Raw genomic sequence first — 25,067 nt, 5'->3', positions numbered from 1 at the left:
ATCATTGTCCAATTTATTATTATCTTAGTTTTATTGTACAAGTTAATCTAATCATTAGTTGTAATATTGAGCCCGTAAAGCTGTTGTATGAGGAGATGTGGTATGCATGGCTGGGTTGGACTGTGGCTATGGTAACCTCACCGAATTTAATCTTGAGGTATTCAAACTCTAGTAGATACAACCAACCAAACAACTGCATGTTCTTATCTGCTTATCAGTTCCTAGCTCATACATACAACCAAACATGTGCTCTGCTTATCCTGTCTACATTTATTCGGGTAACCATACAATGATCACCTGCATACATTGAGCCTGTCTCAGTCCAGCCTGGATACTAGATGCGAGCCAGGCTACCCACGCAAGTGTGAACCAAACGCGTAAGGCTGTGTTTAGTTGGTGAAATTTAGGAATTTGACTACTGTAGCACTTTCAGTTTTTATTTAGTAATTAGTGTTCAATCATGGACTAATTAGGCTCAAAATGTTCGTATCGCGATTTCCAACCAAACTGTGCAATTGGTTTTTTTGTCTACATTTAATGCACCATGCACGTATCGCAAGATTCGATATAATAGCTACTGTAGCATTTTTTGGAAAACTTTTTGGGAACTAAACACAGCCTAAGCTTGCGAGGCAGCGCGACGAGTGAGTGCAGGAGCGGGTAAGACTGTCTCCAACGAGGAGACCCAGACTCATTTTTGCGTCCGGCACAGTTCTTTGCCTTCCCGAAAACGTCCTCCAACAGCAGACCCATACACCCGACGCATTTTGCCTGCTCCCCTAAACGCTAGGCAAAAAAGCGTCCCCTCTCGCATCGCTATGCAAATCACCGAGCTCGCCAGCGCAGAAGCGGAGCTCGCCCGCGCCGTGGCCGAGGCAGAGCTCGCCCGCGCAGAGGCAGAGCTCGCCCGGGCCCGCGCAGAGGCGGAGCTCGTCCACGCCATGGCCGAGGCGGAGCTCGCCCGCACCGTGGCCGAGGCGGAGCTCGCTCGCGCAGAGGCGGAGCTCGCCCGCGCCGTGGCCGAGGTAGAGCTCGCCCGCGCCCGCCGCCGGTGTTGGAGGAGGAGCGCGCGGCGAGGCGGGGAGCGGGGCGCGGCCGTCGGGGAGCGGGGATCCGGGGTCCTCCGCGCCGGGGCGGAGCTCGCCCGCCCTCGCCGCCGGTGTTGGAGGAGGAGCGCGCGTGGAGGCGAGGACAGACGAGGCGGCGACCTCCGGTGGATTTGGGGATTTTGCGTTTGCGGTTGTTGGAGAGGCTGACTTTTGGGTTGTGACGTTTTTTTTTCTGTGCTGGACCCAAACCGAGATATAGATATTGTATTTGGGTCTCATGGTTGGAGTCAGTCTAACTGGAAGAGCTACTCCTGCTCCTACTTGCAATAGAAGCGAAGCCATTTCGTGATCTGAATTTTGGGCCTGGGCTCAGAGCGGATCAGATCAGATGAAGTGCTACGGAAACGGGAAGGCCCACACAGCCCAGCAGCGCCGGCGATCCATCCCTCTCCAGTCTCCACGGGCTCGGCTCCGGCTCTCGGCGAGCTCGCACGCGACGCGACCGCCGCAGCGATCCCGCCCCGCCCGTCGTCCCCCCTCCCGAGTAGCTTCGGCGCCGGCGTCCTCTACTGCCACCGCTCCGCAGCTTCTCCCTCAGACCTCGGCAAGTCTCACTGACCCCCCGTGGCTCCGGCCATGGAAGCCGGCGGAGGCGGCGGCCAGCTCTTCTCCGTGGACCCCCTGGAGCGCCAGGCCGCGCGGGGCCACGGCGTCGTGACCTCCATGGCCGCCGGCAGCGACGTCATCGTCCTCGGCACCTCCCGCGGCTGGCTCGTCTGCCACGACTTCTCCTTCGAGGACGCCCACGGTAAGTCTTCCCCTCCCCCGCTTCCTCCCCTCCCCCACCCTTTTCGCAAGGCGTCATCGCCTCACCGCCGAGACGCGCCTGCAGATCTCGACCTCGGGAGCGGCCGCTCCGGCGACCACTCGGTGCACCGGGTGTTCCTGGACCCCGGCGGCAAGCACTGCGTCGCCACGGTGGTCCACCCCGGCGGCGCAGAGACGTACTACCACCACGCGAGGTGGCCGCGCCCCAAGCCCCTCCCCCGCCTCCGGGGCCTCCTCGTCAATGCCGTCGCCTGGAACCGCCAGTCCATCACGGAAGGTGATCTCCGATCCCCTCCTCTCGATCCAATCATCATCATCATCTATTGGGTTCGTTCATTCATTCGTCGTTGATCGGCTGATTTTGGTGCCGCAGCATCGACCAAGGAGGTGATCCTGGGCACTGAGAGTGGCCAGATCTTTGAGATGGCCGTGGATGAGGCTGACAAGAGGGAGAAGTATGTCAAGCCGCTCTTCGAGCTCACTGAGCAAAGGGAGGGCATCAAGGACCTGCAGGTTTTGGATACTGTCAATTGCTGCTACTAAATTGATTCTTCTGTTTTCACTGTAGTGACCGTGATTGAGCAATTGGTTGTGCAGATGGAGACTGCTGTGGTTGGAAACTCCACAAGATACTATGTGATGGCTGTCACTCCGACGCGGCTTTACTCTTTTACTGGCATTGGTTCACTAGAAGTAAGTATTAATTCTCATGCATTTTGATTGGTATGTTGAGGGATTATCCTGATTAAATTAGTTGGGAAGGTGAGTTTGCTAGCTTGAGACTTTGATGTCCTTGTTAGTGTCAGTGCTTATGTTCAATAACGCAGTGCTTATGCTTTGACTTTGAATGCTTTAATTCTTGGAGAGAAACACCATATAATATAGATTTTCTTCAAAAGGGCTTTCCATTGTATTTTATATTGAAATTTGTGATGTCTTCAATAACAACTATACCGCACAGACTGTTTTTGCTAGTTACTCCGATCGTGCCATACACTTCATGGAGCTCCCAGGAGAAATACCTAATAGGTAACCAATGTGATTTCTACAGTGCTTAAGAGTAGGCAGCTGCAATTATACAAGTAATTTTGTGTTTCTAACATATGTGTCCATTGGATGCCACCCAGTGAACTACATTTCTTTATCAAACAAAGAAGGGCTAAACACTTTGGATGGCTTTCTGGATCTGGAATTTATCATGGTGAACTGAATTTTGGGGCACAACACAGGTGAACCACTGAATTAACCTTGTACTCTAGTACATTGGTTCTCCTTAGTTGGCTAAGCCTTGGCTTGTCTCATTAGGCATGCAATCTACCCCTGCATTCCCAAATGCATGTATTCTTTTGGGAATACATGTTCAGACTATTGAACTTTGACTACTAATGTGTAATAGTACCTTGCTTGCCATGTGCAAAGTGATATATGTAGATTGCACATTGTTGAAACCTCGACACCTGTTATTAGCTTTGAACACTGATACTGTGATATGAATTAATTATCATCAGCTTCTATTTGGAGCAGGAGTACACCATATAAGATGGTCCCTGTTTGATGTTTTGGTTATTCTAGACTTTAAAGATAACTTTGAACTTCATAACCAAATGTTGCTACTTGAGCTTCTCTTTAGTAGTAGAGCTGTAGCTTTCATTGAATAACATGTCTCTTTCCAAAAAAGAAGCTCTGTCACTCGCCTGGTTGCTAAAGAATCTGAGTTGGTCGGTGGAACTGCTTACACGTATTTTAACAATAAACCTCATCTCAAGAAGCCATGCCAAATTAATTTTCAGACAGTTTGGAGATTCCCCCCCCATTAGGTCACCATATCTTTGTAGTGCTATTTTTTGAGCTTGACTTTCATGGTGTAGTACTCCATCCTACCTCTGCATCTGATTAAAGGAAACACAATATATTTTTTCTGGATTTTCTTCACTATGTTTTTCCTGACTCAATTTTGTTTTCCAGCTCTACTAGTGGAGATGAGAACTTTGTGGAGAATAAGGGTTTTTTTGACTATTCAAAATTGGGGGATTCCGGAATCAAACCAAGGTCATTTGCTTTGTCTGAATTCCATTTTCTGCTTCTGATTGGGGACAAGATTAAGGTATAAGTTTCTCAAAAGTTTATCTTTACACCATTTCCCTATAAGTTGTTTTGTTTTCTCATACTATTTTTTCCTTTCCCACTATGGTGTGTATTTCTTTACAAAGCCAACGCATAACCTGAAATTTTTAGGTAGTGAACAGAATAAGTCAGCAGATGGTGGAAGAACTTGTAGTTGATGATACACCTGAAATTTCAAGAGGAATAATTGGCCTCTGTAGTGATCCATCTACAGGACTTTTCTATGCATATGATGAAAGTTCTATATTCCAGGTTTGGGATTTTTGGGTTCTTGCTTTGAGTCATGTAATCAATGCTTCTAGATTTGCATTGCTAATGCTATCAATTATTTAGGTCTCCACTTCAGATGAGGGTCGTGACATGTGGCAAGTTTACTTGGATATGAATCATTATGCTGCTGCTTTATCCCATTGCCGTAACCCTTACCAGCGTGACCAAGTCTACCTAGTTCAGGTATTGTTCATATATCTTGATGCAGCGTCCAACTTTATGTAATTTGCATAAGAATCCCACATGCTAATTTTTGCTTCTATGTTCCCCTTCTGTATGGTGATAAGCTGGAGTTTCTATTTCGATCTTATGTTGATCATTGGTTAATGACTTCAGTTCTATATAAATCTTTGTTTTGCAGGCTGATGCTGCATTTGCTGCAAAAGAGTATTACATAGCAGCATCCTTCTATGCAAAGGTGATACTTTACTGTTATTTGTGCCCTGTGGTAACATTTATTGTATTTATGTTGTTTTTTTCGCATTGAGACTGCAAATTACATCATGTGCCCTGTGGTAACACTTTGCTTGGCTATAGATAAATTACATCCTGTCGTTTGAGGAGATCAGCCTGAAATTTATATCAATAGGTGAGCAGGTAATTGTACTCAAAACTCTCTGATGCAGTTATATATTGCATGTGAAAGTGCTATGTTTCTTATCATGTGTGAAAGTGCTATGTTTCTTATCATGTGTGAAAGTGCTATGTTTCTCTGTACCCTTATCAGCCAATTGTGTGTTATCATAACTCATAAATTGCTATAGTTCTGTGAGATCAACTTCTGTTGATTTAATTCATTTTACATATCCCTTATCACGACGCATAATTTGAGTTGCTATTTCCGAGGTTAATAATGAGAAATACAATAACATTAAGGTCATGTATTTTACTTAAAGGAAGCTTCCTTTGATTATTTGACACACTTCTGCAGTTCTGCTCAAGCTGTGCACTACGTATGTTTTTATGGGCATCTTGGATTGTTTTTTTTTTTCTCGAGCACTGCAGTAAGGAAGAAAAGAGAGTACATAGAGTACAAGGGAAGAAGAGTCCCCAAACAAAACACATTCTAACACAGAAACATATAGCCCAGTGGAGGGCTGGACTTCAATCACACCAAATCCATGACCTGATATGGACATCTTGGAATTTTGTCTGAAACTGTGGACCATGTCTACTTGGCAGGATGCTCTCAGAACTTTCTTATTGAGAAGGCTCGATAACCTCACCAAAGATGACAAGATGCAGATTACGATGATCTCAACTTGGGCTACTGAGCTATACTTAGACAAGGTGCCTGCCATTCCATTTTCCAGCTTCATTATTGGGTTGAGTAACCGCCTTTCCAGTCTTATTCACTGTTTTTGTAATTTTGTAGATTAATCGTCTCCTGTTGGAGGATACCACTGCTACCACTACAAATTCAGTAGCAGAACCTAATAGCTCGGAATATCGTTCGATAGTAAATGAATTCCGTGCTTTTCTTAGTGACAGCAAAGATGTATTAGATGAAGCAACAACAATGAGACTACTGGAAAGGTATGCTATATCATTGTCGAGAATTACGCTTCAGTTAGATTTTTATTTTTAATTCTGTATATATACAGTTATATTTAGGACTACAGATACATGATTTTAATTTGCAATAAATAAAATGCAAACCTGAATACTTGCAATGCTGATAAGCACTTTTGAGAAAAAAAAGGATCATTAACTTCCAAGGAACTAAGGTAGTCAGAAAGATTGTACCGTCTTTTTTGCTTATAGTTTTCCCATAGTCACCCTCAGACCTGGGGAATGTTGTCCCTGACCTGGGTATGCGGAATCATTTCACAATTAGTTTATCACATTCCTCGACCCTGTGGACCCAGGAACTTTGTGACTTTGGTTTCACCTTCAGTAGCATACTTAGTTAGCAGCAAAAAAATGATGTGAGTCGACTAATAAATAGATAAATGTAACAGTGCCATACTGCCATTTCTTTAGTTTAGATTATTATTCCATGCCTGTACTGCATGAGGTGTCCTGACTTACCACTTCAACTTTTGCAGTTACGGAAGAGTGGATGAGCTAGTGTACTTTGCTGGTTTAAAGGAGCAGTATGAAATTGTGGTTCATCATTACATTCAGGTGTGTTTAATTATATGAACATTTATCATCTCAGGAAATGTGTAGCCCTACAATCATTGAACCTAATTTATATGTTTTTAACTGTAGTTGGTACCCAATTTTCACAGCTGACATACTATCTGTTATATCATGTTTCTGCAAAGCACACTCCCATAAATAACGTATATGCTGCTGGGCTTTAGGCCTACTCGAGTTCAAAAAGGCACCAGGACTTGCACAATCCCATTAATTGTTTTAACATAAGCAGCTGAGACTGGTTGTGCATAGGGTCGGTTTGTGGTTGTTGTATTGTGCTTGGCTTGGGTAGGGTTCAGGCTGCAATGATCTTGCATTATCTCTATATTTCTACCATTGAATACACCTTTTTATATTTTCTTTGAACAATTATAATTCTTAAACCAATTTTTTTTTTCTTACGTAAGTAAACAGAAAGGAAAAAGTTATTTGAAGTTGAACATTAATGCATAATTGTATGTCTCAACACATGTGCATTGTTCTACTAGCACTGACCTTTGTGTTTTTGGCGTGAGTACCACCTGTCTTGTTTACACATCTTCAGTGTAAGTCCATTTCTTTGGCCACAATCAATTGGATTTTCTGGAAACAGTTACATTTCAGGACACATTCTTGTACTTAGATGAAGTATCATTCACCTTTTACTATGCACTCAGTGGCTTCAGTTGAGACACCAGGTCTAATGGTTTTTCCATTATTGTGTCAGCAAGGAGAAGCAAAAAAAGCATTGGAAGTGCTTCAACGGCGCAATGTTCCTGTAGACCTTGTGGTACATAATTCTGTTCTTTCAATGATCTGGTTTTTAACTTCAAAATTTTCATGCTATTTCTACCTTATTAAATTTGCTTGTTTGTTTTCTTTCAGTATAAATTTGCCCCAGATTTGATCATGTTAGATGCTTATGAGACTGTTGAATCATGGATGATGGCGAGAAACAAGTTGAATCCAGGGAAACTCATACCAGCAATGATGCGTTATGTGAGCGAACCACATGCGAAGTATGTTATGTAGAAAGTTTATTTTACATTCTTTCTTCCATTATTACATTATATCCATGGTCTTCATATTTTAACAGCTTTTCTGCAAAAGAAAATCGTCATGTCAGAGAACCGTATATTTTTTCTATTGTGAAACTTTTGTTATATTTCTCATTTTATTTATGTAGCTTTGGATGGAAAGATAACTCCATTAAACTTAAATCTGAAGCTGCCCTTCCAAAACTTTGAATCAAACCATAAAATGCTTTTATTTCATTGTTTCTTAAGCTCCGGAGCAAACTGCAATTTAAAGTGGCTAACATGGTCTTCTGCAACGTGCATGATGTAATGAAATTATGTTTGTGACTCTTGCAGGAATGAAACACATGAGGTTATTAAATACTTGGAGTTTTGTGTGAAAGATTTGAACAATGAGAACCCTGGAGTGCATAATCTGTTGTTATCACTATATGCCAAGAAGGTAAATCCTTTTGCCATGGCGCATTATTTTTTCTCATGCTGTATGCTAACAGCTGGGTCCTCCTGTCATTCTTTCAGACTACAAACAAAACACGTGTCTTAATTTATCGTCACATTTACTTTGTGTCTGTTGGACACAATAATGCTTGTGCTTGTGCAGAGTAGCAATATTACATCTGTTGCATTCATGCCATATTCAGTTTTTCTTTCGAGGGAATAAATACCCATATCCATAAGGTTAAGTGCATATTTGCATACATGAACCCATTATAATGTTCATGTACTCTGATCTACTAATCTGTAGGAGGATGAATCCCAGCTTTTGCAATTTCTCAACACAAAATTTGGTAAAGGACAAACAAATGGCCTCGACTTCTTTTACGATCCCAAGTATGCTCTCCGCCTATGTCTTCAAGAGAAGAGAATGCGTGCTTGTGTTCGTATTTACAGCATGATGTCCATGCATGAGGAAGCTGTGGCACTTGCTTTGAAGGTACACCTTATTCCTTCCTAAGTTCCATCTCATTAGTAGTTGTGCCTCTCCATGTTGATAGTTTAATTCTTCGTGTTCCTATTTTTCTTATACTTTGTTTGGTTGTCACTAGGTGGACTTAGAACTTGCAAAGGCGGAAGCTGACAAAGTAGAAGATGATGAAGAGCTTAGGAAGAAGCTGTGGCTTAAGGTTGCTAAGCATGTCATCGAGCAAGAGAAAGGAGTCAAGAGAGAGAATATAAAGAAAGCAATAGAGTTCCTTTCGGAGACCAATAACTTGTTAAAGATTGAGGATATCTTACCATTTTTCCCAGACTTCGTATTGATTGACGATTTCAAAGTAAGATTAAAAAAAATTCTTAAATTTCTAGCTTTATTAAAAATATTATCTCTATTCTTCAGTTCTTTCTTCAGTTTGAGATTCATGTCACTTGTTTTCTGTAACCTCTGTTCTGTGTTTGCGTTCTATAATTATGGAACTGCTTGAACAGGAGGAAATATGCAAATCTCTCAAGGACTACAACAGCCAGATTGAGCAGCTGAAACAGGAGATGGATGATGCCACACGTGGGGCAGACAATATCAGAAGTGATATTGGTGCCCTCGCTCAGAGATATACCGTAATTGATCGTGAGCAGGATTGTGGGGTAAGGCACTGGTGATCGTAGTACCCAAAATACTCCAGTACACCTGTTGCAGCCTTTTACGTTGATGTATACCTGTTGCAGCCTTCATTACTTCCCACCTTTTTGCATTTCTGAAATTCAAACATATGGAATGATACCTGTTGTATTTCTTTTGCCCCTGAGTTTATTTGGATTCTTTACCATTTTGATAGACGTGGTTGTATGAATCTATGCTTGTTTTTCAAACTCTTCTGCACTACTGTTGTGATGCTAACTTCTGTCCGGACCTAACAGGTTTGCCGGCGTAAAATATTGACCGTTGGAGGGTTACACCAGGTAGGAAGAAGCTATACATCTGTTGGACACATGGCCCCCTTTTATGTGTTTCCGTGTGGACATGCCTTCCATGCAAATTGCTTGATTGGACATGTAACTCGTTGCAGTAACCAGGTGCAAGTAAGTCTATCTACAATACTTCAATTGATCGTTGTGATATTCAACAGTAAAGCAGGCTTATGTTTAATCTCCTATACCAATCATTTATGGATGAGTTTGTTATGTTGTAGGCTGAGAGAATATTGGACCTTCAGAAACGGCTTAGCTTGATGGACAGGAAAGCAGCAAAAGAAAATGGGGCAAGTGTTAATGGTGAATCTATTACGAGCACAACCCCAGTTGATAAGGTCTGCAAATATCTGAATTCTCATACCGTTCACCCTGCAGCTGCTTTGCTGATGCAGTCAATCATTGTTTCTGCAGCTGAGATCACAGTTGGATGATGCTGTAGCAAGCGAGTGCCCCTTCTGCGGTGATCTGATGATCAAGGAAATTTCGCAGCCGTTCATTCTCCCCCAAGAGTCGGATGAAAAGGAATCGTGGGAAATCAAACCACAACCAACGCCGCAGAAGATTCTCCCAACGACCATGTCTATATGATGCTACGGACAGTACAGCCTAAGATGGAATTGGTTTTGACTTTTGACACTCCTTGTCTTAATCTTTTTTTGCTGTGGTATATAGTATTTCATACCCTTTTGCTGTTGGGTGATTTTTTTTTATATATTTGCCCAACTTGTGTATTAGCTTGACCCCTAGAACACTGTGGTCAAGAGCGTCTTCACGCTGTTTGTGTACAGAAACATCAGTCGCTTCGTTTGTGAGTTTTGTATAGGATGCCTCGAGCTATTGTGCTGGAAGATCTCGGTACACTTGGGAATTGATATATTTTTTTTTTACTTAAGTAAACGATGAAGTCTTGCTCTGGAAATATTTCCTTTTTCACGACAGGATAATTAAACCTGCATGAAAGTATGAAACGTTTGTTCAACGGTTTGTTTGGTAGAACTCCTGCTCTAGACTCTCTGTGGAAGCTGATTGTTTAAGAAAAGTGATTTTTTACTAAAAAATGTTTATATATGAATGTTTATATACGATTCTATAGGATACTCTATGCATATAGTGACTTTGTGTGTGGAGTGAACTAGACATGCCATTACTATATCCACATTAATTCAAGGTAGACTGATTAGTCCCAATGATGACAACTAATTTGTATGTTTGCATGTGATTCTTCCTTAATATGAGTGCACACGCAGTTATTGTAGGTGGTTACCAAATATAGAAAGAAATCCCGTTTTAGGAAAACACTCTAATAATATGGGTACCATGGTCATTCTCCTTATGCTAATCTGTCAGAAACTTTTAGGGCCAGTTTGGTTACCTCGGAATGGACACCTGGAATGATCTCTAGCCAGAACGATTGTCTAATTTGTATAACATTGATCAGCAACAATAATTCGTGGCCTCATTCCACACTAACCGAAGAGGCCCTTAGGATGCCAATTTTTTTTTTTTTTCTGACAGAAAGTTTTTTTTTTTTTTGAGGCATTGGACTGAGAGTTTCTGAGAACACAACACACAAGGAGTATATGAGAGAGAGTGGAAGAAGCCAGCGTGAGCAACACTAATCTATTTTTAGAAAAAAAAAACTGAATGTCACCCCTGACACTACACGCGTAACCCCATCTATTTTGTAACAGTACGGATAGAAGGAACGATAGTTACGTTTGTTCAGGTGGTTTTCATTTCTCGTCCAACATAGAACGCTGCAATGCCAATGGAAGTCTGAAGGTCAACAAGAATCATCTTTTGCATGCAAGACCGAGAAGAAATAGTAAAGACTAAAAATGGATTGAAAAGGTTAAGACCGGCACATGGATAAACACGACGTCTAATTTTAGCAGTTTACGAGGCAATGCAAGGAGTGATCAGAAATCGCAGCTGCGTCTCATCCGTCAGTGCCGGCACTGAACGAGGATCGCCGCCGCTGCCGCCGCCTCCTCCATATAAAGAAAGTCGCCGCGCGTCTCCTCCACTAGCTTAGGCGCCCCCGGCCGGCCACCTCTCCCTTGCATTGGTTGGTTCCTCGTCTCGTGCGTTTCTCGCGTTGCCAATTGCCATTGCCCAGCTGCTGCTGCAATGGCAGGCGGCGTGGTAGTGAACGCGGCCGGGGGCAAGACGTACCCCGGCCGCATGACGGCGTTCGTCTTCTTCACCTGCCTCGTGGCGTCCTCGGGCGGGCTCATCTTCGGGTACGACATCGGCATCTCCGGCGGGGTCACCTCCATGGACTCGTTCCTCAAGGAGTTCTTCCCCTCCGTGTACGCCAAGGCGGAGGCGAACAAGGACACCAACCAGTACTGCAAGTTCGACAGCCAGCTGCTGACGCTCTTCACGTCGTCGCTGTACCTGGCGGCGCTGGCCACGTCGTTCGTGGCGGCGTCGGTGACGCGGGTGTTCGGCCGCAAGTGGTCCATGTTCTGCGGCGGGCTCACCTTCATGGCGGGGTCCGCGCTGAACGGCGCCGCCACCGACGTGCTGATGCTCATCATGGGCCGCATCCTGCTGGGCGTCGGCGTCGGCTTCGCCAACCAGTCGGTGCCGCTGTACCTGTCGGAGATGGCGCCGGCCAAGCTCCGCGGCATGCTCAACATCGGGTTCCAGCTGATGACCACCATCGGCATCCTGGCGGCGAACCTGATCAACTTCTGGACGGTGAGCATCCCGGGCGGGTGGGGGTGGCGCATCGGGCTCGGGCTGGCCGGCGTGCCGGCGCTCATCATCACGGCTGGGCGCGCTGGTGCTCCCCGACACGCCCAACTCCCTCATCGCTCGCGGGTACAACGACGACGCCAAGAAGGTGCTGGTGAAGATCCGCGGCACCGACGACGTGCACGACGAGTACGACGACATGGTGGCGGCGAGCGAGGAGGCGAGCGCCATCGAGCACCCGTGGCGCAACATCCTGGAGCGCCGGTACCGCCCGCAGCTCACCGTGGCGGCGCTGATCCCGTTCTTCCAGCAGCTGACGGGGATCAACGTGATCATGTTCTACGCGCCGGTGCTGTTCCTGACCATCGGCTTCGGCGACGACGCGTCGCTGATGGCGGCCGTCATCACGGGGCTGGTGAACATGTTCGCCACCGTGGTGTCCATCGTGTGCGTGGACCGCCTGGGCCGGCGGGCGCTGTTCCTCCAGGGCGGCACGCAGATGTTCATCTCGCAGATCGTGGTGGGCACGCTGATCGCGCTGCAGTTCGGCACCGCCGGCGTGGGCGAGATGTCCCGCTCCAACGCCTGGCTGCTGGTGCTCTTCATCTGCCTCTACGTCGCCGGCTTCGCCTGGTCCTGGGGCCCCCTCGGGTGGCTTGTCCCGTCGGAGGTGTTCGCGCTGGAGGTCCGGTCGGCGGGGCAGAGCATCGCCGTGTGCGTCAACATGACGCTCACCTTCATCATCGGCCAGTCCTTCCTCACCATGCTGTGCACGATGAAGTTCGGCCTCTTCTACTTCTTCGCCGGGTGGATGTTCGTCATGACCACCTTCATCGCGCTCTTCCTGCCGGAGACCAAGGGGGTGCCCATCGAGGAGATGAACCTCGTCTGGAGCCAGCACTGGTTCTGGGGCAAGTACGTCACCGCCGACACGCAACACGGCGGCGGCAGCCGCAGATCCAACGGCGTCTGACTCTGATCGAGCTACAGCACCTCGGAAGCCGTGTGCGCACGTGTAATCTAACAACGTAGCTGACCCATGCACACTGTCGAATTGCTTGACGTACAGGGTGGTCGAATGTCTCATCTGCATCGCCGACTGACTTTCCATGAAGATTAAATAATTGTTGTTCATACTTCATAGCTGCAGGCACAGATTGATTTTGGTACGGTACTTGGGATTGTTGTTGTCGTTACTCTATTAGAGAGAGCGAGAGAGATTGGCATAGCATGCAGAATTGAAGCAGCTAGCTGTTCGTTGTTTGTATCCTTTGTACGGTATTTGACCAGGGAGTTAAGTTTGATCTAGGATTAATCCCTGCAAGGTAAATTCATGTTGTAGTGAAAACTAGCTTTTTCCCAGAGCTGTACGTTGTAGAAAGGCAAGAAATCCCTGCAAAGATTGTGCCCCGTAGTGATTTTTTTCCTTAGACACTTACATATACTTTGTAGTTTTATAAGACACTTTTCCTAATGGTCAGATGCCTGAGTTCTAGCTTTTCTTCGGGCGACACCGTATCCGCTCGTGCCTTGATTTTTCCTGCCTTACATGCTCATGAGCCAACGGTGAAGATCGTTACCTGAAAACATACTATATTTCAGGCACCTGAAATAAGTTTCTTTATAAGAATATGGAAAAGACTACCCTATATGTACAAACTCGTCAAACCATCACATCATTTGTTCAACGATAATGCTGGGAAGCGAGCATTTGTCCGCCCGGACACTCCATTGGTGGGCCGCGTCGCCAGCCCAGTAATCTTCCATTCTTTCGTTTCTCAAAACTGCTCATCCACTCATTCCTATCCACTCGTTCCTATCGCTCCTATCCGCTCTGCTGCTATCTCCGAGTGCAGCGCTCTGCTCATCCACTCATTCCTATCCAATCCGTTCGCTTCCTTGCTCCTCTTTCTCTCCCCAATCTACTCCCTTGTGCGCATCCAACACAGAGCCGTGAGCATGCACCGATGGTCTACGACATGCCAGTGAGCCGCAGCGTGGCGGCACAGAGGCAAGAAAGCCCCAGCGGCATGCGTTCTGCGCAGAGGCGAGCTCGCATTGACGCGAAGACAGGCGAGCCCCGGCAGCTATCGCTTGTGCACGACGACGCGAGGCCAGCGAGCCATGCGGGCGACGGCGTGGAGGCAGGAGAGCTCTGCAGCATGCATTCCGCGTAGAGGTGAGCTCGTGGCAGCGCGGATGCCGGCGAGCCCTGAGGGCAGCCGCTCGTGCGCGGCGACGCTAGGCCAGCGAGCCGCTTCCGGGGTGCAGCGCTCGGCCACTGGGCTGCCAGGCACGACGCGCTCAGCTGCCGGCCCTGCCAGGCGTGGCGTGTTGTTGCCCACTCCCAGTCATGCGGCCGCTGCCTCCTAGCAGCGTCACGATGCCGATGCCTCCCTTTCGTGTCGTGCGGCCGATGTCTCCCTACCACGTCGTGCAGCCGCAGTCAGGCAGCAAGTAGATGTTGCGCTGCGCTGAAAGCGCATGTTGTAAGCATATGTTTTAATTGTATTAGATGTTTCAGAGGTATGCTGCAAATGCTTCGTACGGATGTTGCAAAACTAGATCGGGATGTTGCACATGTTGCAAGAGTATGTTTCAAATATTTCATCGGGGTGTATTCATGTTGCAAGTGTTTCATGTGGATGTTGCATATGTTGCTGGGGCTATATACATATGTTGCAAGTGTATTGTTCCAAATGTTGCAAATGCTTCAGACGTATGTTGCATGTGTTTTATCTAGGTGTCGCATATGTTTCACGCACATGTTTGGAAGTATTTTATCCGGATGTTGCATATATTTCACACATATGTTGCAAGTGTTTTATTTGAATGTTGCATATGTTCTGCAATGGCTACACACGTGTTTCCCTGGAGTTTCATACGTATGTTGTAAGTATTTTATCTAGATGTTGTAAAAGTAGATATGTTGTTGCACATGTTGCACTAAGACCCATCTGTAGCAGCCACCTACTGCAGTTGCTGGGCCTGCTTGCATGCGCGTGGGTGTGGAGGAGGTGCCACGGTGCGGGTGTGGGACCCGAAGCAACGCGGGACACGAAGCGCGCACGGACCACAATGCGGGCGCGGGACACGGAGTGACATGGGCCACGGGGCGGGCGTGAGACACGGCGTGGGCACAGGACACAGAGTGGCATGGGCCCCCTCGTGAAGCAGGAGCAGCAGGTGCGGGCGTCCGGATGCTAGCGCCGTCCAGATGTTCGGGCGCTAGACATACTGTTTGTTCAATCAGCTTATAAACCAATGCTTCAGCACATCCTAAAATGCGCTACTCCCTCCGTCCTAAAATAAGTGTCATTCTCATTCCTGAGGAGTCAAATGCTTTTAACTTTGACCAAATATATACAAGAAAATATTAATATTTTTAGGACATAATTAGTATCATTAGATAGATCGTTGAATCTATTTTCGTAATAAACTTATTTGGAGATACAAATGTTCCTTATATTTTCTACAAACCTAGTCAAACTTAAGAGATTTTGATCGGTAAGAATACCATAGCGACACTTATTTTGGGACAGAGGGAGTATGTTACATGAGTATCAATATTTTGTGGATAATATAGTATATACAAGTAATCAAAATTATTATCTTTACCCCCCCCCTCCCTCTCCATTTCCTAACAGGTTCTGATAACTTTAGCAATCACTCTATATGTGCTTTCATCTTTTGCATTGCATCTAGTGGGGTTTTTATTCTGCACTAGCAAAAATGTGCCCGTATGTTGCGAAAGAACCCAATACATATTGGAATTGGAATATATGTGTTATCGCTAGATGCAAGTTGTTCTAACTCGTATGAGCAAGACTCATGAGAATCTAGGTCACATACGAGATACAGAGGGTGCGACCTCAATACGCCTTATTGGAATTGGGTTTCGTATCCATCATCATCGCTAGACGCGAGGTGTTCTAACTCGTATTATGAGAACGGATCATATTAGTTCGGGTCGCATATCAGACATGGAGGATGTAAGCGGGACAGAAGAGACTCTCCATTGCTCAGATAATTAGTGAGGTGGTCGAAAAAAAAGTGAAGAGAAATTTTGCCTCTTTAAAGTATCGTATAGATTTAGTTGAACTCTTAGCTTAAGTCATATAGGTATAGTTACATATATTTAAGGCATCATGAATTTATATTTTATATTTCAACTTTTGATCTTACTAGATGTCATAATATTTTATCTTCAAGTAGCTCCATCCTGAAATACAATCCATTATGACCTCCAAAATTTATACTGAAATATAAGAGTCCTATATAGTGCATATGTTAAGATTTGGCAGAGTTTGTTAAGAAGAAAATGATGACTTAATAAACACTATTTAATCGGGTCTAATCTATGGGTGTACACATTATTTGAGCATTTCTTTAAGTTGTCTTAAAATTTTTAGAATATTTAGTAATTAAAGGACGGAGCAGTTGTTACTTCAATTTTTCATCTTATTGTTGTTGTTGTTGTTGTTGTTGTTGTTGTTGTGTATGATGACAATGATGATAATTTTCTGGTTTCTTTTATTATTACGGGGAGACCAACGAATTAATGATGGTGATGATCTTTTACTTGATCCATCCCTCCAATTCACGCAAAACACAAACGCACAAAGGGAATAACAATACACATACAAGATGGAATATATGTCCTTTTTCTACTCCCTTTAACCATATATTTATTTTTCCCATTCTATATTATTCTCAAAGCTGCAAGAATAGAGCAAAGATCAGGAGGAAGCATTGATTACCTGCTGACTTATATTAGGAAGTTGTATTACGTAATTTCTTGCCCAATAAGCATTTTATTGAGGACATTCTTGCCCAGCAAGTCGCAGTAGCCATGTTGCACGGTGTTGATGACCCATGTCGTTTCACCAGCAAACAGCGAGTCGCAGTAGCCATTTTCCTGAGGGCATTCTTGTCCAACAAGTCGTCGCAGTAACAATGAGCCTGGGGTACGTGGGCAGGCTGTGCGTCCGGGCGGTGCAGGCCGCCGTCCGGGCCGAGCCGAAGCAGCCGGCGGCGCCCAAGCCATCGATGACGGCGGCCGCAGCCGGTCATCACCACCACCTGCAGCCGGGCGCAAGCGCGAGGCGGGTGTCCGGTGAATTGGCTGGGCCGGCGGCGAGGACGACCACTGAAGAGGAAACGATGGCGGCCATGAAGAGGAGGCGTGCCGAGAAGGATGAGAACCTCATGAATCTCGTGTTCTTGGGGCCCAATTAATTACAGTATTTTATGGTTTCATCAGTGATTTAATTTGCAAAATAGCAGTTTTCAGTACTGCTTATCACTATTTATGGAGTACTATTCATCACTGTTTGGTACTATCCATACGTCTTTTACGGTTTACATACAGTGTTGGTACTGTTCGCATACCATTGTCCATGTTTTCGTTGTGGGCCTATGGCTATGAATCTACCGTGTAAACATGTCTTTACTAGTGGTTTTCTTAAGGATGTCACCGGTAGAAATCATGTATTTACACCGGTGATTCTTTTAAGCTACCGCCATTGTAAGTCCGATTTGTAATGGCGGCATCTTTTGGTGTAAATACATGATTTTTACTGGCAGTAGTCTTAAGAAAACCGTCAGTAAAGATATATTTACACTAACGGTTTTATTAACCTAGCGCCAATACAAATAATCAAAATCAATTTTTTTTTAATTTTTCAAAAGATCTCGAATGGAGAAATGATCTTGTAGTACTTGACAAGACCTATAACTTTATAGTTAACTACTTTTTCATTTGAAATCAATTAGGGCCCAGAAATTATGTATTAAGAGTAATGATTTTGAAATTCATATTTTTTTATAATTTTTCAAATGATGTCGGACGAAAAACGACCAAAATAAAAAAGGTCTAAAACTTTCTAGTGAAAGGCTTTTTCATTTGAATTTATTTGGGTCTTCAAATATTCATTTCAAAATCTGGAAGATTGAATAGGAGGGAAATGTTTCTACCCTTGAGTCAAAAGTTATGTACTTTGAGGTGTAGCAGTAAGTGGCGTAATACACGATGCTTGAGGTTCTGAGTTCGATTCCTGCAAACCACACACATGTGAAAATACCACAGGTGTAAAAACGTTGTCTGTTCTAGTGTACATTCTTCTGAAAATAAAAAGGCGACGACTACTAAACAGAAATGTTCCGTCATCATCGTCTGCCTATTAGTGGATCCTGTCTGTGAGAAGCCACCCGAAGAACTTGACACGGGGTGGGGCGAAGTTTCTCCAGATGAAGGCAGTCATGGTCCACCTCGCGTCGAGGCCTTGTAGATAAGCCCGGACAGCAGCTGGTGCTCGCCATCTTCGAAGAAGCTGGTTCGTTCGTCCGCATCCGTGGTCAGCGAGACCTCCTGGAGCATGTCACGGAGGTGTTCGAGCTCGGCCGCTGCCGGGGACATTAGCCTTCATTGGAACAGGCCTCGGAGATCCCCGCGCACCACGTCGTGCACCGACATGGCTCGCGCATCATAGTGGTTGTGGAGGGCCGGGAACTGGACAGCCAAGGGCGAGTCCGTCAAGCAGCAGTCGTGCCAGAAGTTGGTGTTGCGCCCATCCCCGACCGACACCTTGGTGATGCGCTGGTATGCCGGGAGCAGGTCGCGGAGCGCTGCTCAGTGCATGCCGTGGAGGTCGCCGCTGAGGTCGGCTCGGACAGCGTGCTCCACGGCCCAGAGTGCCCAGGCCGAGCCGTTGGGGTGGTGTAGGCGGTGGAGAAGTTTGAGGAGGAGGCAGGCGTTCTGGGTGTCGAGGCGTTTGATCCCAAGCCCACCGTCCTCCTTGTCCTTGCAGACGTTCTCCCAAGCCACCAGGCACTGCGCTCCGGAGGCTGTGTCTGTGCCCGTCCAAAGGAATGCACGCCGGCGCGCATCCAGAGCCTTGAAGACTCCGGGGGGAGCACCATGGCGTACGTCGGCAGTCCGCTCAGTAACTGCATTGACGAGCACCACATGGCCGGCCGTGCTGAGGCGGGGCGAGGGGGGGGGGGGGGTGGGGGGGGGGGGGGGGGGGGGGGGGGGTTGGGATGCATGGCCGTGGTCGTGCTCTTCCCAAAGTTGATCACGAGGCCAGTGCATGCGGTGTCGAGCGCAAGCTTCAGGCGTTTGGACGCTCTCAACTCCATGTCGGCGCGCACCAGGATGATGGTGTCGTCGGCCATATTGGAGGATGTCATCGGGCGTTTGATGCCAGCATCCGCCTTGAATCAGACACTAGAGGACGTCCGCGACCAGAGGGAAGAGTGTGACACACTAAAATTTCACCTAGATTTAGAAATCACTAAAAAATTTGAACTTTTTAAAAATTTGCATAGGAGATAACATATATAGCTAACCTAGATAATTTTTACAAATAATATAACATAGGAACATAAAAATATATGTGTGAAACTTTGTGTGTGAATGATTACTTGACTTGTTGAACTTATGGTGGCACCTTTTTACACACTCATGCATTCAAAATTTAAATTTGAAATCATTTAAACATATGCATAATTGAGTTAGGAAATAGAAAAGGGAATTGGAAATTGGAAATAGCCACACGGGCTCATTCTCTCCCTCCTCTAGGCCCACGCAGCAGCCCATCCCCTCCCCTCCTCCCTCCCTTCCCTCCCTCCTCCGCGAGCCGGCCCAGCACGCCACGGCCTAGCTCGGCCCGGCCTCACCCGCTCCCCCTTCTCCTCTCTCTCCTAACCACTGATGCCTGGGCCCCGCCTGTCAGCTCTCGTCGCCTACCTCGCGACAGGCAGCCGTACGCGGCACAACACCTGCGTCAACACACCCCCCATCGCCACCCCGGTGCCAGCGGAGCGTCAACGCGGCACGGTGACAGCGAGACCCCACGGTTCCCTCTTTTCTCTCTTTCCCCCTCACTGTGAACGCGTCAACGGTTGGCGCCATGGTCGCCGCAGTGCCAAGCCGCCAGAGTAGCCGCCAAGGCACTCCAGCGTGCCATGGGCGAGCGCCAGCCATGGCGATGTGACCAGACGAGGTCAGCGCGCGCCCGTGTGCTGGATAAGAGGATGGCCACAAGAAATATCTCGCCGCCGGGACACCGGCTATCTGGCCTATAATAGGCCCGATCGACAACACTCTCACTCGCCCTCTCCACCACCAGCTCCGCCGAGGGCAGGAACACCTCATCTCCCTGTCCTCTTCCTTTTCCCCTCCTCTCCCTTCTTTCCCCTTTCTTCCTTACTTTTCCCAATCGCGAGTCTACCGACGCCATCAGCGCCGCCCGCTCTTCTCCTTCTCCGCTGCGTCTCTAGCCGATTGGAGCGACTAGTGAGTCCCCAAGCTTCTCCTTTTCCTTTTTATGTAGATAGTTGGTAGCCTAGGTTATGTAGTGCGCTGCCCGCGTGAGCCCTGCTCCGCCGAGCCACATGGCCATCACCGGTGAGACCACCCCAGGGCACCTCACCACCCCCTCACTTCTTGTTCACCCGCACACACGTACACGTAGTTAGCTGAGTAGTATAGGGCCTCTGGGGCCGAGTCTAGTACACAACGCCGCTGTGACCACTCTGGCGAGCCGCCACCACCGCCACGGGCACCCGTTGCCGACGGTGACCCCACCATCGGCTACGGCGTGACCCCGCGGACCCCATCCACCTTTCATCCACCACCTCTAAGGGCCAACTCCGCCGACGTAAGCCATTCTGGCAAGCCCATCTCCCCCTCCCCTATTCCATCACCGGCGCGACCACCTCTGTCCGCCACCGTTCCCCCTCCTCCCCCTTCTCTATCTTCGCCAGGTGGGACTGGGAGGAAACGGCGTTGCCGCCCCCCCTCCATTCCCGTCAGTCCCTCCCTTTCTCCCCCTCCTTCACTGACACATGGGCCCACAGCTTTAACACCGACGTTGTCATCACTACTGACGCAGGCAGGTGGCCCACCTGTCACACACACACCGCACACACAGCGTGGGGTACACTTTAGAAAATGCTGGGTACACCCTACTAGTGTACACAGGGAGTTAGAAATCCATTTTCCTAGCTTAGAAAAAATCCTAGAAAAATTGTAAATAAACTAGATGCATTAAGGAAATTAACCATGTAGTTTGCACCTATTTTATGCACTAAAAATGCATATAAAATTTCTCCTAGTTAATTAGCTATAGAATAAACTTCTAAAATACATAACTTTTAAACCCTAACTCCTTTTTGCATGAAACCACTTCTAAAATTCATCTAAAATCAAACCCTACCATTTGCACCTAGTGCCACCATATAGTTCTATGTTTGCTTTTGCCTTCTCTTTCGCGTATAGCAGTAGTCTTATTCGACCGATACATCCAACATACGACGGTAATCGTTAAGAGGACGAAGACCCGAATTTCGTAGACGTGCCGGAAGGTGACAACGACGAAGGCAAGTCCTAGCTCCCCTCCCTACCATCTTGCTTTAAACCACTGAAATGCTAAAATATGACTATGAGATTATTACCCTAGAGAACGAGCTCGGTTAATGCGATATGATTAAGATAAATGGTTATCATGTTATTTTATGAGTTCCACACCACGACTAGATTTAGGGATAATAATGAAACCTAAAACTTATTAAACCTGAAACTAAACCCCGACATGGGGCGAGTAGTGGTAAACTATGGAGGTAGTTTATCATGGCAGGGATGCCTGGAGAGGATTCCTATGGAAGATACTCGCCTTGGTCACATAAGGACTGGTTCATAGTCCCTCTCGCCTAGTGAGTTATTTCGTACAACCACATGGCTATATAGGTAGGCTTGATCTCACACCCCGTTAGATAGAGGTATAATATCCACTAGGAGGCCAATGTAGGCAGCGGATTGTTAGGAGCTGATACGGGGGATAGGTTTTCTTCCGTGTCCAGTTGGCCTGGATGCTATGTGATCTTCCATGTTAAGCTTTTGGTTTTTAGGTCGCGTTCGAGCCACTGTTTTCTTGGCCGTGTTCGAGCCATGTTTATCTTTTGTGGTGATTTGGTATCATCACGTTTGGAGAGATTTGGTATCTTCCTGGTTTTATGTTCCAACCCCTGAGAAGGCATAGTAGAGTTATATGGACATCTAAGGTCATGTACATTCGAGTACGAGGTCTTGTTAGGTCTATTTCGTCCACTGATCATGGATGAGGTTGCACCTATCATGTGGGGAAATTTGTACACCTCTGCAGAGTTTATTAAATCTATTCGAATAGCCACGTTCTTAGAATGGGTAAATGTTAGGATGGGATACTATGATTAGCTTTACTTTTATGTGTAATGAAACTGGTAATAGAATTGATGTTAACCTAGGCACTAGTGGGAATGGTAATACTCTACTAGAACCCAACCCTTAATTATAATCACCACTACACTTCTATTTCCACCCTATGGTTAGGGCTTGCTGAGTATGTATGTACTCACCCGTTGTTGACTCACAGACCTTGGCACAGAAGAAGACTATGACTTCAAAGATGAAGCATACCACAAGGTTTGGTTTCCCATAAGGAGATACGATCGTAGGAATGTGACATCGAGGCTAGGGTTTTGCCCACGCTCAAGTTGTCTGTGGAATAGGATGTTGCTTCGCTGTATAATAATCCCGTTTTAGAAACCACCAATAATGTCGTTTCACAGCCGTAGCCTTCCGCTAGATATGTAGCCTATGACCATGCCCCTTGGGCTACTATTGTAAGACCCTGTTTCTAGATATCAATAAAACTCAGAACCTTTTAATATATATCTATGTACCATCCCTGTGATTAGTGCGTATTTGTGCGTGATCTTGGCACAAATACAGATGCACTAAGGACTCTCAAATTGAGGAGACGATAGAGTGGTATCAGAGCCGAGCTTGACCGTAGGACGAAGCCCTAGGATTGGAAACATGTCAGATAGTTTTATAGTAATAGGAATGACCTCAAACCTAATAGTAGTAAAGGCAACAAACCCTTCTCATTGTTGTTTCTTGTTTGTGTCGCAAAAATATTGTAACCCTGGTGGTGAATTGTTGCAGCAATGGATGACATATGTGAATGTTCGGATTGTTTGACCACTGGAGGATTCCCACCGCTCCTTTGGGAGACACTTCAATGCATGGGGTACACTAAGCCTCCAATGTACTACTATTGTGAGTGCGATATGGACGGTGTACTCTAGTGTGAGATGCACCTGCATATTACCGAACATCCAACAAACACTGAGTTCAAGGTCAGATGCATCCTAGCAATTAGAAGAGAATTGAGTGACACTTGTCAGATTATAGCACGATGGGCTCTCATGAACATTTGCCAGGAAAATGAAGCAGAAATCAATAACGTGCATGCAAAGTTCTTCCCAGTGATGGATCAGATTTCTCTGGTTTGGTGTAAGAAGATTAAGGCATTGGAAAAGACGAAGCCACAAATGCTGAAGTACACTCTCATGACTACAGCCAAGTACCTACATGCCCTTGACACTCTCTATGAGAACTAGGAGATAGAGTTGAAGATCAAGAACACCAAGCTCAAGGAAGCAGAAGCTAAGGTTCAAGCATTAAGGAAGGAACTACTCATGCTAAACTCACTGCTGTCAACCATGAGAGAAGAAAAGGAACAATGCAAGCAAGAACTACAGAAAGCCCTCGAGCGACCGAAGACAAAGAAAAGAAGAAGGAGAACCTACTGAGGGAGCAACTATCACAACAGCAAGAAGACCGTTGGGGATGCAAACACCATTGGACCCATTCGAATTCTCAGGAATGGATGCTAAGGGACATGCATGTGGACCTCGTGATGGGACCTTCATGTGATGCAGTTTTTGTAAAATAAATAATGAGAACTGTAGTAACAAGTAGTAGTGTCTAGTACCGAGTTGTAGTAGTAGTAGTAGTAAGTCTAGTGTCGCTTCGATGTCATTAAAAGTATGAGTAGACGCGTAGTAATCACTCTAGCAGCAGTTGTATGATGCACCCCTGTATCATACATGTATGACTTTTCATGTGATATATGCATTGTGTTTGTTTGTGCATGTGTGTATTTGCTTGCTTGTTGTTTTATTTTTCTCACACCCAAATCGTAGAGGATGTTTTCTCATCTTTGTCGTTCCATGGCAATAGATGGAATGAAGATCCAATAGGATATGGGATCTCCGTGAAAGGGCCACTGAAAGGCCAGTTCATGAGGAAGAAGAGCCAGTTGCACTAAGACCTAGAGGCAGGCAGACTAGAGGCAATCGTAATCATAGACAAGGGCATGAGCAACCCCCAAAAGTTGACATCCCAAATATAGAAGAAGTACCTGAAGAAGGTGAAGAAGAAGTTGAACAAAATGTTGGGAATGACCCGGTATAAGAGGAGGAACCCCCACCACCTCCACCAACATTGGCAGAAGTGATGGATCGACAAACCTGGTTGTTAGAAAATCTTGAAAGAAGGCAGGATAATGGTAATGGACAAGGGAAGATGGTTGCATTCATGAGACTTCACCCACCAACATTTGATAGCGTAGAAGATGACCCATTGTCAGCCGATGATTGGTTGCGTACCATCATCAAGAAATTGAATGCAGTAAGAGCCACCGATGAAGAAAAAGTTATTCTAGCCGTTCACCAACTGGTAGGAGCCGCCGGTAAATGGTGGGAAAACTACCAAGATGCAGCTAATGAGCCAGATGCCATCACATGGCAATAATTTATGGAGAAATTCTGTGAATATCACATCTCGAAGGAATCATGGAGATAAAGGCAGAAGAATTTCATTCATTGAGACAAGGTCCAATGATAGTAAACCAGTACATCAGGAAGTTTATGAAGTTGGCGCGATATGCACCAAAAGATGTTAACTCCGACAAGAAGAAGCAGAAGTGCTTTAGAAGACGACTCAATGCATCCTTATGAGAGCAAATGGTCACTCATATCTACCTAGATTTCAACATGTTGATGAACCGCACCATTCTATTTGAAAAAGAACGTGTCAGAGGTGAAGGAGAACAGAAGCACAAAATTCTGATACAAGGTGCTCGCCAACAAGAAAGAACACAACGAGTCCACACCAACAACACCGCACCGACAAGGC

The 25,067-nt window shown here is 46.1% G+C and overlaps 2 protein-coding genes across 2 annotated transcripts; both read left to right on the top strand.

Annotated features, from left to right (window-relative positions):
- The first annotated feature begins 1,439 nt into the window (after positions 1-1,439).
- Positions 1,440-10,185, top strand: LOC136476399 (vacuolar sorting protein 18-like). The gene is made up of 23 exons (XM_066474223.1): positions 1,440-1,857; positions 1,942-2,154; positions 2,251-2,390; positions 2,475-2,570; positions 2,839-2,906; positions 3,005-3,106; positions 3,843-3,981; positions 4,113-4,253; positions 4,335-4,454; positions 4,633-4,689; positions 4,809-4,868; positions 5,454-5,561; positions 5,647-5,807; positions 6,320-6,398; positions 7,120-7,182; positions 7,278-7,411; positions 7,766-7,871; positions 8,175-8,363; positions 8,476-8,703; positions 8,855-9,010; positions 9,284-9,445; positions 9,556-9,672; positions 9,749-10,185. Exons 1-23 carry the CDS (start codon positions 1,686-1,688, stop codon positions 9,923-9,925), a joined length of 2,988 nt encoding a protein of 995 aa, XP_066330320.1. The 5' UTR covers positions 1,440-1,685; the 3' UTR covers positions 9,926-10,185.
- A 1,194-nt stretch (positions 10,186-11,379) lies between these two features.
- LOC136472085 (sugar transport protein MST5-like) lies at positions 11,380-13,505 on the top strand. Its single transcript, XM_066469809.1, is given in 2 exon segments — positions 11,380-12,115; positions 12,117-13,505. Coding segments are annotated over 2 exon segments (1,545 nt in total). The 5' UTR covers positions 11,380-11,467; the 3' UTR covers positions 13,014-13,505.
- The last annotated feature ends 11,562 nt before the right edge of the window (positions 13,506-25,067 follow it).

Source organism: Miscanthus floridulus, chromosome 8, assembly GCF_019320115.1.
Source record: "Miscanthus floridulus cultivar M001 chromosome 8, ASM1932011v1, whole genome shotgun sequence".
NCBI lineage: Eukaryota > Viridiplantae > Streptophyta > Magnoliopsida > Poales > Poaceae > Miscanthus > Miscanthus floridulus.
Note: the sequence above shows the minus strand (reverse complement) of the source record. Positions and strands in the feature narration are given on the sequence as shown.